General features: G+C 45.0%; 1 protein-coding gene across 1 annotated transcript; it reads left to right on the forward strand.

Annotated features, from left to right (window-relative positions):
- The first annotated feature begins 3,650 nt into the window (after positions 1-3,650).
- ODF1 (outer dense fiber of sperm tails 1) lies at positions 3,651-12,623 on the forward strand. The gene is made up of 2 exons (XM_017528913.2): positions 3,651-4,109; positions 12,048-12,623. The coding sequence occupies exons 1-2, from the start codon at positions 3,790-3,792 to the stop codon at positions 12,487-12,489; spliced, it is 762 nt and encodes a 253-aa protein (XP_017384402.1). The 5' UTR covers positions 3,651-3,789; the 3' UTR covers positions 12,490-12,623.
- The last annotated feature ends 592 nt before the right edge of the window (positions 12,624-13,215 follow it).

Consider the following 13,215-nt stretch of genomic DNA (forward strand, 5'->3'; position numbering starts at 1 on the left):
TGAAAGGCCAAGGTGAGCAGATCACTTGAGCCTAGGAGTTTGAGACCAGCCTGGGCAACATGGTGAGACCCCATTTCTACAAAAATTACAAAAGTTAGCCAGGCATGGTGGTGCATGCCTGTAGCCCCAGCTACTGGGGAGGCTGAGGTGGGAGGATCACCTGAGCTCAGGAGGTCAAGGCTGTGGAGAGCTGGCGCCACTGCACTCCAGCCTGGGTGACAGAGTAAGACCCCGTCTCAAAAAAAAAAAAAAAAAAAAAATCACTAGGAAAGTGGGATAATGGGAAAATCCTAGTTGAAATACAGCTATACTCATCTTAATAATGTGCCATGTATACACAGATGTGTGTATACACAGATGCACCTGAACTTGTGTATTTAACAATATTAAACTGAGAGCTTGCCTGCTTCAATCTTTGCTGACATTTGCTAAGGGATAGAATTCAAGGTGATAGAAGACTTCTCTATCATCTGGAGCTAGAGAAATCTATGCAGCTCCTGCAATTAACTCTCAGGAAGGAGTAGGCCATGTTTCTATGAAGAGGGTCCACCCCTCAGAATCGAATCCCAGTGGAATCACTTTTAAAGAGATGAGAATTTGTCCACAGAGGAGAATTATTCAACTTTGCTTTTTGACTCATTCCATGTGACTCAAGGGGCCAGCCTCTCATTCTAATACCTCTAGGGGCACTTGTTTGCCTTGCTAAGAAACATTATCTACACAGAAAAGGGCCTCCTGATTCAAGGCTGGGAAACATTGAGCCTTTGGGAATGCCATACTTCATCTAGTGACACCCAAGGGACTCCAGCTTAGGGGGCTCTCACCTCTCTATTACTCTTCTTCTTTTTTTTTTTTTTTGAGACAGAGTTGCACTCTTGTTGCCCAGGCTGGAGTGCAATGGTGCATTCTCGGCTCACTGCAACCTCTGCCTCCCGGGTTCAAGTGATTCTCCTGCCTCAGCCTCCGGAGTAGTTGGGATTACAGGCATGGGCCACCACGCCCGGCTAATTTTGTATTTTTAATAGAGACCACGTTTTTCCGTGTTGGTCAGTTTGGGGTCGAACTCCCCACCTCAGGTGATCCTCCTGCCTCAGCCTCCCAAAGTGCTGGGATTACAGGTGTGACCCACCACGCCCGGTCTCTATTACTCCCTCTGTGAGCCTTTCATGGGCTCCATGGGTTCCTTCGCTCCCCTCATTTCTAGTTATTTTTCCCTGGGGGTTGGCTTCAGCCCTCTTTTCATTCCACATTATTTTGCCTGCTTTCAGGGTTCCAACTACCTGTGGAATTGTGACTTCCTAATTTATACCTCTAGCCCAGCCTTTTCTCAAATTCCAGACCCACTTATCCACAGGATACTCCAGATTTCTACCTTAAAGTTGTCGCTAGCACCACCTGTTCACCAAGTCCCCAGACTTACTCTTCTCCCTGTGTTATTTTTAATCTCAATGGCACCAAGAGTTTGCCAAGCGTGGAAGCTGTACGTCATTACTGATTCCTCCCTTACTCCATCCTCACTCTGTTCACTAAATCCTGTTTAATTCACCCAGATGGGCATTCAGTAAATACATTTCAAGCACCTACTATGGGCCAGGCACTGTGTTAGGTATCTGCTGTGAAGCAAAAATAGACAAGGTCCTTGCCCTCACGGCATACGGTCTAGCTCGGGAATCAACGTCCTGAAGTAAATGTGTCCCAGGTTATGAGAATGTTTAGTCTGGGATACAGGGAAGGCTTCCCCAAGAAAGGGGGAGATCTAAAGGATGCCTTAAGAATTAAGTAAATCAAAGGCATAGATGGGGAGTTCAATTTCTAAGCAGACAGAATGGCCTATATATGAGCTCCAAATGGGGTGGAAGGAATGAGGAGTGTCCTTCACGTGACTAAGAAACGGCCTTTTGGAAAGTGAGTGGTCTTCCAGGAAGGCCATTGTGGCTGAGGGGTAATGAATTGCAGAAATACTGCAATGGGAGAGGACACTGGGGAAGTGGGAGAGGCCCCATTGCTCAGCACCCTGTAAAGATTTTGGTCCTTTTTCTATGAGGACAGAGAAGCCTTTTTTTTTTTTTTGAGATAGAATCTTGCTCTGTCACCCAGGCTGGAGTGCAGTGGGGCGATCTTGGCTCGCTGTAACCTCTGCCTCCCAGGTTCAAGCGATTCTCCTGCCTCAGCCTCCTGAGTAACTGGCACTACAGACACATGCCACCACACCTGGCTAGTTTTTGTATTTTTAGTAGAAAATAAAAAACCCTGAAAATTTTTGTATTTTTAGGGTTTTTACCATGTTGGTCAAGCTGGTCTCGAACTCCTGACCTCATGATCCACCTGCCTTTGCCTCCCAAAGTGCTGGGATTACAGGTGCAAGCCACCACACCCTGCCGACAGAGAAGACTTTCAAGGCGGGTGGGATGGTGAGCAGGGAAGGTTGAGGGATGACAGATTTCTATATGGAAGTCGCTCTGGCTACAATGTGGAAAATGGATTCGATGGGGCCTGGGTGGAGATGGGGGAAGGTGATCCCATTGGCCTCCTCCTTGCCATCCCCAGAGCCATGATCCCTGGTTCAGAATTTGTTGTCTCTTCTCACCTTGCAGCAGAAAATACCTCTATTATGGTCCCTAGCGACTCACCTTCAGTGTGGCTATCTCACTTCTTCTATAGAAAAGAAAATCAACAATCCTTCTTTGGGCTCACAATAAAGTTCAAACTCCTTAGTCTGGCTACAAGTCCCTTCAAACCTGGCTCTTGTCTCCCTCACCAGTGTCACATCGAACCACCTGTGAGTACCTGTGCTCTACTCGATACAAGGGAGACTCAAGAGCGGGACCGCAGTTTGAGGTGAAAGGACCAGAGGAGTAGAGGCACCGAGAGCCAAATCTGAGGCTGAGTCAGAGGTCTGGATGTTAACTGAACAGAATGTAAAGGAAACCGGCCAAACGGGGGGTTTCAGGCAGTTGGCTTCCAGCACCTTCAGGCACTTGGCTACAAGAGAGTCAAAGACCAACATTTGGGAAGCACTCAGGGACAAGGCATCTGGAGGCTTGGATGCAAGACCAAAGGTACACTTGCTGGGAGGTAGCTCCCCAGGACAGGCCCCCGAGCACTGACAGGTGGGAACTTAAAGGCAAGGATCCCCAACTAGTAGAGGAATGAGGTTCCCAGACAGCCATGACCACAGGTGGTAAAGAATGGGCAGGACTCAGAGACTTGTAACTCAGAAGGTCAAGCGCAATGGCTGACTTGATGGGAGGAGAACGATGAGAACGTTATATTCTACCTATCTAGAGCCAGAATTAATTCTAGAACAAAAGGAGCAAGGCCAAGCTTCCAGTCAAGGCTAGAGCTAGAAGGGCGTGGAGAAAGAAGTGGGAAGCTCCTGCCTTCGCGTGCACCAAGTTCAACAAACACAAATTCACAGCCATGGCTGGTCCCCAGAGCACACACAAGACAAGGACGTTAATGCTCATGCACCCCAAAGAACTGCGCCTGCTTGGGAGACCCATCCTCCTTGAGGGTGAGTGAAATATCAACATGAGTGTGGTTCTGAGAGTAGCTCTGTGACTCTAAGGGGGGTCTCTGGAGACCATGATTGTGCCCAGTTCACATGGTAACAGAAGACTATGACACACTTTAGAGGGCGGTGAGGTCATAGAACACAAGCTTTAAAGTAAGTGAATCATGCGTGCCTCATTTATTTTTAAAAGCAACTTCTGAGAAGGGCTTAGAACAATTTTTTCCCCTGAGTGCCATTTCCCGACGGTACTCACAGAACAATAAGGTGTGTCTGTAATGGCTGCACTGAGTTGTCTCTTGGACAGCGTCAGAAGGGACATAAAGAAGGTGGACAGGGAACTAAGGCAACTGAGATGCATCGACGAATTTAGCACGCGCTGCCTCTGCGACCTGTATATGCACCCCTATTGCTGTTGTGACTTGCACCCATATCCGTACTGCCTGTGCTATTCCAAGCGGTCACGCTCTTGCGGCCTGTGTGATCTCTACCCGTGTTGCCTGTGTGACTACAAGCTTTACTGCCTGCGACCATCTCTCAGAAGTTTGGAGAGGAAAGCCATTAGAGCCATAGAAGATGAGAAGCGAGAGCTTGCCAAGTAAAAGAGCTTATTTTTAGATTTTTATAGTTGGTATATTAGCCTTATAAGTTGGAATAAGGAAAAAATATGTGACAATCAATACTTGAACAAAGATTAAAAGGGTTCAGGATAACGACCCTGGTGACTTAGGAAAGATTTAAGGGAAGAAGAGTAAATGAGTCCATGATGGGAATTGTAGGGTTCTCAAAAGACAAGGTAATGATGTTGACTGGCACGGTCGTTGGTGGTTTATAGCAAGAATGCAAGTATGATAAATAATGCGGCTTTAATGAGGGGAAGAAACAGGGGGTGTCATTAAAAAGCCATTGGAAGCAGCAAACTAAACATTTTTCCTGGTTATGAGTAAAGTGATTTGAGTATATTTGGACTTACAGAAATGACTACAGGAGAAGTAATAATAATTGATCAAATCCTTAATGTGTGCCAGAGGCTTTACAAGCAGGAGAGCAAATTGAACAATAGAGGCCTTGCCTTGGTTTTGTGGGAATATCATCTTCCTACCCCCCACTCCAGACAAAAGACTTACCTTGTATCTGAAATTAGGTCTATCATGTTGGCCTCCCCTCTAACTCTAGCAAAGGTCTTGCAGATAAACGATGGGGCTGAGTGGTAGCTTTCAGAATAGACTTGAAAGGCTTTTTAATTGAATGGGGCAGCTTAAAAGAATCAGTTTAAAAAATTGTTCTTTGATTATATTTTCTTTTTGCCTGGAGAAAGCTTTCCGTTTCTAACTTTTTACATATGGCATTTAGTCTGTTACTATTGATGAAAAAGATGATTGAAAGTGCTGTCCCTGGTTAAATAAATGATAATACATTCAAAGACTGGAATAATAAGTAAATGTAAAAAGGTTTGATGAAGGATTTTACATATTGATATATTAAATCAAACAAGCAAAGTGCAGAAAAACTGAAAGACAGATGATAGATAGATGATAGATAGATAGATAGATAGATAGATAGATAGATAGATAGATAGATAGATATAGACAGATAGATAGAGTCTCTTGAGAACAGTGATGGTGAGGTTTCTTTGGACAAAGCAATAGGAGGCTGGGCGCAGTGGCTCACACCGGAAATCCTGGCACTTTGGGAGGCCGAGGCGGGCAGATTACTTGAGGTCAAGAGTTCAAGATCAGCCTGCCTAACATGGTGAGGCCCCATCTCAACTAAAATGCAAAACAAAACAAAACAAAAAACAAAACTCTGTCTCAAAAAAAAAAAAAAAAAAGACAATTATTGTCTAGGTCACCAGCCACCAATGGTCAGGAGTGACCCTCCCTCATAGACAGCCTGGGAGCTTTCACCTGTAAGTTCATCTATAGTCTGAACCAATGTTTATTTTTATTTCTTAGGGTATCAAGTTACATAAATTGCTCACACCGTGAGGCCGGGGCTCTTTTTAAAACATTTGGTCCAAGTTAAGGTTTCCTTGTGAGCAGATGGGTAGCCACTCTCCTCCTACCTTTGGATACTTGAATACCCTTGTCCAGGCCTCTCCAGCCTCTATCTGCTGGCTGCTCTCCTCTCCCCAGACTCCACCAATGACAGTGCCTCTCTGTCCTGTGCCATCTACTCTCTTTATGCCTCTTTCAGGAGCCCTGTTTTTTTGGCATGTGGTAGAAAGAACTTCACACTTAATTCTGGGCAGTGTAGTTTAGGCAAGAGGTAATGCTTTCTCCGGTTTGTGATGCTCTTCCTGACAGCGCCTGGGCCTTTCCCTGTTTTTCCCATGCCTGCAGGCAGTATGTGAAGCTGGTGATGTCTTTACATTAGTTCCTGGATCTCAGGAGTGATAACTCCAAGTGCATTTCAGAAATGACCTCAGACTTGTCCTCTATCTCTTCCCATTCACACTGCCTTGTGAAATTTCTGTGCTCTATTTTTGACAACTTGACATTTCACTCTCCAGAAACACTAGTGTCACTTACCTAAACATTCAATTTTCCTGAATATGGGTGAAAATGTTAAGGATTCTAGCCTTAATCCCAGAAGACCCAACTGTAGTATTTTTTCTTTTTCTAGTGTGATACCTTTTTTCTTATCTCTAAGCTAGCTCCTGATCCATAATTAAATAGATACAGAAATATCATGTTGGTTCAATTTTTTTAAACAATCTTAGGTGTGAAAGCTTGCCCAAGGCTTTTTGAGTTTAGAATTCATATTTACATGACCTTCTCCCCTTTAAAGAATGCGAGGAGGTTGGTTAGTTATGACATATCCTTTCAGATGGCAGGCTGTGTTGTCCAGAAGGTTCTTTGCCCAATGGGAAGTAAAGACTCTAGTCTGTGGTTGCCTTGGTCCCCTAGAAACTGTTTTTCTGTGTTAGAGTCAATTTGCTGTGTCTCTGGGTCCTCCTTACTAACTAGCAAAAAGACTCGGCCAATAATTTTTTAATTGATCCCACAGATTTCTTGAGCACTCCTGACTATATGTTATTTGATTGCTGTGTGTGTGTGTGTGTGTGTGTGTGTGTGTGTGTGTGTGTGCATGCGTGTGTGTGGTGTTTCTTAGACTGGGTATAGAAAATCCAATCCAAGCTGGGTGCAGTGGTTCACCCCTGTAATCCCAGAACTTTGGGAGGCTGTAATGGAAGAATTGCTTGAGTCCAGGAGTTCGAGACCAGCCTGAGCAACACAAGGAGACCCCCATCTCTACAAAAAATAAAAATAAAAAAATTAGGAGAGTGCGGTGGCGGCACATGCTTGTGGTCCCTGATACTCAGGAGGCTGAGGTTGGAGGATTGCTTGAGCCTGGGAGGTTGGGACTCAGCGAGCTGTGATTATGCCACTGCACGCAAGCCTGGTTGATAGAAAGAGACCTTGTTTCGAAAAAGGGAAGGAAAGAAAATCCAATCCATTTCCGTTGTTTACTGGGCTGCTGCTTCAGAAGACAGCATTCTGGCAGTGTCTTCCTTAGTAGAGACCCAGGTAAGCACCTTTGTTTCTTTAGCTTCTTCGATACCCTCTTTTCCTTCCCAAGAGACAGGCAGTTCCCCTGTCTCTTCCTCTCTCTTCTGGATTTAGAGGGTTGAGGGACTGCCCTGGTTTCCTTTGTGGGAAGCCATGCCGTCAGCCTGATTCAAGTTGTGCCTGATTCACCACCACATTCCATGGGCTTCCCTGTCCTCTGTCTTAAAGCTGGAGAAACAAACAAAACCCCGGCCCTCCTCGATCCTGCCCTAGGAGTTTATTATCTAATTCACGGGTGCACTGTGTGGCCAGGACACCTGGCAGTCCTCGTGAAAAAATAAACCTTGATTTACAGCTGTACTCTTTACTGGTACTTACAAACTAATCCTGAGACCATGTTTCTGTCCATGTACCCAAGTGTCTGTGGTTAGCGCTTAGAAACTAATCCTGAGACCATGTACATAGGACCTAGAAACCAATCCTGAGACCCTGTTTCTGTCCACGTACCCAAGTGTCTGTGGTTGGCACGAATCTCAGGGAAAAAGTCCCTTGAAATCCCCACACTAGGGGCACTCTCAAAACTTCAAAAATCTGCCTTCTTATTTCTTGGTTCCCCCTTCATGCTCTGAGGACGAAGTTTTCGCTGAATCCACTCTTACTTGGTGAGGTTGGTGATAGTCAGGCCTCGTGGTGAGCTCTTTATGGATTTAGAGGTGCGTTGCCCAGGTCTAAGCCCTCGCAGAAAATTTTCTAGTCTCTCTCATTCTCTGACCCAGAGGTTGGAGTTATAGGTAAGCCCTATGGGGCTTTCTGGCAGGTCAAAGACTGGCTCTCCCAATCTCATTGCGAGGAGCTCTCCCTTGCTTCCCTGTGTCCTCTGCAAAGGTGGAAGTGAGTGGGGCCCTTGGCTGCCTCTCTCATCGTAGACTCTTCACAGCCTTAGTTCTCGGAGCTCCATCAGCCCTGGCTGTGGGGGTAAGAGTTGCTCCCCATCTAGGCCAAATGCATTGCCATGATTTGGTTTGACTTTACTGTTTAAGGTCATGATATAAGATATAAAGCTTCAAATTTAGGGCAAGTCCATGTAAGGGGGAGCCTGGTGCAGCTTGATAAAGACTTACATTTTATTGAGTGACACTCTGTTCCTAGCACTTGTTCATTTAAGCCTTGTAACATGGGTGGCATGTTGGGTGGTATTATCTTGGTCATCTTACAATGAAACAGATTCAGGGGCAATGTTCTTGATCACTAGGTGGTGGCAGAGCCAAGACTTAAAGCCGTGTGTGCCTGAGTCTGGAATCCATGAGCTTAATCTCTGGTCAGTGGTTCTCAAAGTGTGGCCCCTGAACCTGATTAGTAGCATTACCTGAAGCATGTTAGAAATGCAGATTCTCAGCTCCACGCTAGACCCGCTGGCTCTGTTGCCCAGGCTGGAGTGCAGTGGTGTGATCCTGGCTCACTGCAGCTTCTGCCTCCTAGGTTCAAGTGATTCTCCTGCTGCAGCCTCCTAAGTAACTGGGATTAGAGGTGTGGACAACCATCCCTGGCTAATCAGCCACCTGTGTTTTAACAAACTCTGCAGGAGAGTCAGATGCACCTGTGCCATGCTGCCCGGCTCCCTGCTGAGTGACAGTGTCCTCAGTATCAACCCAAAAGCCTGGTGAAGAGAGAAAAGGCTGGAAAACAAGAGAAAGGAAGAAGAAAGGAGAAGAGAAAGAGAAAGATGTGTTGGAAAGAGAGGGATTGAGTTTAAATGGGTTTTTGGGATGGAGCTAAATTCAGGAGAAAAAGCAAAGTACTCCAATGAAGCTTAGAGGAAGGCCTGCCCCACCTGGTTCCTTGGTAGAGGTAGACATTTTTGACATCTTCATTACTTTATTTATGACCAGGTTGAATCTGATGCATATCTTTGAGAAGATGGCTAGGTATGTGGCTCATCATTGGTGTGACCAGCATGTTTCATATTCGGGAGTTTGGTTGTTCATCCAGCTGAAATTCAGCATTAGTAGGGAGGAGAGGAGGCCACACAGAGAGGCAGATAAAGGCACCAGCTGTCTGCTAGCTTTCCCCAGCTTTCCTAAGAGACTTCTGCAAAGTGGCTGATTTCCCTATGTTTACTGAAGCTAAGCTTTGCCCTCATGATAACAAGCATAGCAGGCAAACTCCCTTTGCTCAGTACCCCATAAAGCCATGGAAAATTCCAGGTGGGGTGACAGGCACATCAGCAGGCAGGAGTCAAATTGCAATTTCAGAGTTGAGTCTGATGAGTAAAATGTGACTTCTGCAGTTTCCCCTAAACCAATGCATCTTCCCTGATAACCACTGACTTCAAAGCAAGAAGAAAAGGAAGGATGATCTGGCCAAGACCTTTCGGGCGACTTCCTGAAGATGTTTGCAAGACCCTTGTGCAGCTGTCACAGAGCCACAGGAGCCAAAGTAACAGGAATAGAGGAAAAGAAGGAACCCAAGAACAAAATACATGAAATTGTGCCCTGGGATTCAGGTTACTTAGAGGAGATGAATCTGGGTACCGACTTGGGCTTGTAGACCTAGCTCCCAGATCCAGCTTCTGTGGAGGTCAACAGGGCTTTGCCAAAACCAGCTGTGGCCATACCCAGGGCCACTAGCAAGGACTCCTAGTTGGGGTCCTTGGTCCTCCTTTAGGAGGCCCGGCTGCATCATCTTGGCAGAATTTGATGTTTCTCATCTCATATGAGAAGATCTGAGCTGAACAGGAGAAGTTTGATTCTCAGCCCATGCACACACCACAGGAGAGTCTTGAAAGGCCCAGAAAGTGCCCACCTTGCTCTGTGCTTCCCCTGGGCCTTGGCTGCTCTGGCTTTAAGCCTGTAATCCATCCAGAGAGGGCACCATGCCTAGAGTTTAGGCTGGTTCCCTGTATCTTTGTGAGCTATTTTCTGCCCATCCAGCATGATAGCTTGTTCTCCTGCTTACCTCACAAAGATAAAGATTTCAGAGTCCAGAATTCTCTTACTTTCTCTTTAGTGTGGCATAGGGTACCCTGGCACACCCAGGGCAAGAAAAACAACCATGCCCCATGCCACCCCCAGGTTCCATGGGGCCAGAGGCAGAAATGGGGCTGAATGACTGGTACAGTCCTCTGGGTATATTACACAAGTTGTTTCTGTTTGCCTCAGTGTCTTCTGGGACTGAGTTCTATTTGATCATTTTATAATTAGCCACTAAGAAAAGTCTTGATTTGTAACTTTCAGTACCAGGGTAGTGAACATGCAAACTGTTAATCTAATCATGTTAGGGCTCAAATGAAAAATACAGATAAAAATCAATATGTATAGCACAATTTCATAAGAACACATACAAAACTTACTCTCTTTCTACATGTATATAGAAATACACACACACACACACACACACACACACACACACACAGTGTCAAACACCAAAATGCTAAGTGTTATATAAGATTATAGGTATTTTAAAAATATTCCATATGTTTACCTATCTGTATTTTGAAACTTCTACAATGAACTTGTATAACTTATGTAACAAAAAAAGTAACTGCATAAACAAAATTCAATATACAAAAGTGATATAGTGATAATTACATTGGCATCACAGTTATTGTGAAGATTAAATAAAATATTGCCTTTAACATGCTTAGCACCTTCCACAGCACATTGCAAAAAAAAAAAAAAGACAAAAGCCTAATATCCTATGTGCCAAGCACTATTGTAAATATTTTCTTGCATTAACTAATTTAAGCCTCACAGCAACCCATGATGTTGCTATTTTTATTGCCCCAGTTTTACAGATGAGGAAACTGAGGAACAGAGAAGTAGTTATCCACATGGCAGAGCCAAGATTTAAACCTAGATACTCCAGTTCCAGAGTCTGCCTTAGGCACTTTGCTTTACTATCTCTTGACATATCATAACTGATCAATTAGTGTGAGCTGCTGTTACTATTTTTATTAAGTATTTACACAGTAGAACTACTGAATAGCAACAAGGCAGCTCTATAGGAACCATGGTAGCTCTGCAGTGGGGACAGAGGAGAGCCCTGATATGTGACATTTTCCAATTTCCATGGTGTAGATATCCTCATCATGACTATGATTAATTTTAAGCTATCGGCATACAGTACTAAATGGGGAGTCGGGAAGAAACGTGCACCACCGGCTCTTGCGAGCTGATTGGATCCTGATTTGGGACACCACTTGCAGGCTGTTCTGTATCTGATCAAAGCAGCCCCACCCAGCTGACTGCATTTCTGCTGGTGCCAGATGTCCACAGGCTAGAGTGGCTTCCCAGCCTGGAGGAGCCAGGGCCTGCTGGGCAGAGCCAGGCAAGGGCTCTCCCGCCATGGTTGTTCGATTGAGCTTTCAGGCTGTCTCGGTGCCATTGCCAGAGCTAACACCTATCCTATGAAGCAGTAGGGCTGGGCTCTAGAGTGACAGCCATCACTAACATGCAGATTTTAAATGGTATTTTATTAGTTATATTCCATTTTTTAACCTATGTAAATATAAAATGTAATTTATATATAATTTAATTATGGCTATATGTAATTTAATTATAGTGATAATGAGAGTGGTAATAATTAAAGCAGGATTTGTAATGTGCCAAGCACAGTGTTAAGTAAAATATCATAATCTCATCTAATCCTTCAATAGTCCTACATGATGCAGGCATTAGTATTATTATCTCCATTTTGCATATGAGAAAACTGAGGCCCAAAGGGTTAAGGAACCTACCCAGGGTTCCATAACTAATAAGAGGAGGAGCTGGTATTTGAATAGAAGAGAAGGATTTGGAAGGCCAGGTGGCATTCATTGTTAACAGAGGTGTCCTTGTGAGGCAGTGTGATTCACATGGGTGAACTCACAATTTCTACTTCATACGTTTGTGTAAAGTTTATTTTCACAATGGCTAATGTTAACTTCTGCTATTTCAAAAGGGAGAAATCAAAATACTGCTTCTCCAGCTGTGTCTGGATTCTGAGTTCTGAGCTTCCTCCCGCCCTTTCCCTTTTCTCAATTCCAGACTGAGAAGAACAACAAACAGAATTCTGGCTTCCTCTTGCTGTAGCAGTAACATTTTAGGATCAGTGAATGTATGTGGCTTTGAACCTGATCAAGTCAAAGTTCGAGTGAAGGATGGAAAGGTATGTGTGTCGGCTGAGCGGGAGAACAGGTACGACTGCCTCGGATCGAAAAAGTACAGCTACATGAACATCTGCAAAGAGTTCAGCTTGCCGCCCTGTGTGGATGAGAAGGACGTAACGTACTCCTATGGGCTCGGCAGTTGTGTCAAGATTGAGTCTCCTTGCTACCCCTGCACTTCTCCCTGCAACCCCTGCAGCCCCTGCAACCCGTGCAGCCCCTGCAGCCCCTGCAACCCCTGCAACCCCTGCAACCCATGTGACCCTTGCAACCCGTGTTATCCCTGTGGAAGCCGATTTTCCTGTAGGAAGATGATTTTGTAAAGTGTACGTAGGAACCCATTAGTTAACAGAAGCCAGTTACTCCAGCCAGGCAGCTCTCCCAACGTTTCTCTTCTCCTTCCCATGGCCCCTATTGTTTAAGAACGTAGGAAACTGAATACATAACTGCAATCTGCTGGTGTTGTGTGAATGTTTTTTGGTTAAACCCGCGACAGGAGCCCTGCAGAGTTAGTGAACATAGGAAGAATTAGTGGATGGGAATGGAAGGATGATACAGTGAGATTCACCCTCCCACTCCCTCCTCATACCCAACTACCTCCAAATGCCAGGAGACACTCTTTTTGTGGGTATCCCCAGACACTGTTTTCCCAGATGATCCAGTGAAATGGCCTAGCCCAGAAACCAAATGGTCAAAGCGGAAATACAGTAGGAAGAGTTGAAGGCAAACACTTTTTCAAAGCTACTGCAGTAGGGAGTTCTGGCCAAGCACGATGGGGTTGTGGTTTCACTGGACAACGATCAGAATACTACAAGCATGGGTGGCAGGTGGGACGAGGGGCATGTTTGCTGGCCAAGAGGGGTGGCCTCTGTATAGCTTGTCATTTTTCGACATTCCTGTGATTGGGGGATTGGCCAGCTCTGGTTAGTATATATATGGATGCCAAACAAAACATAAAAACAGAACAAAAGCAAAACCAAAACCTAACACACCAGCCAACCTGCTTGAGATTTATTACAACTATCTTTTTTTTTCTTTTTCTTTCTTTC

The sequence above is a fragment of the Cebus imitator genome, unplaced genomic scaffold (assembly GCF_001604975.1).
Source record: "Cebus imitator isolate Cc_AM_T3 unplaced genomic scaffold, Cebus_imitator-1.0 Scaffold56, whole genome shotgun sequence".
Classification (NCBI taxonomy): Eukaryota; Metazoa; Chordata; class Mammalia; order Primates; family Cebidae; genus Cebus; species Cebus imitator.

What these genes read in the sequence shown, in the direction of transcription:
- ODF1 (XM_017528913.2), top strand. Translation starts at nt 3,790, where the DNA reads ATGGCTGCACTGAGTTGTCTCTTGGACAGCGTCAGAAGGGACATAAAG. An exon ending in GAGAAGCGAGAGCTTGCCAA is followed by an intron (nt 4,110 to 12,047) that starts GTAAAAGAGCTT and finishes TCTCAATTCCAG; the next exon opens with ACTGAGAAGAACAACAAACA.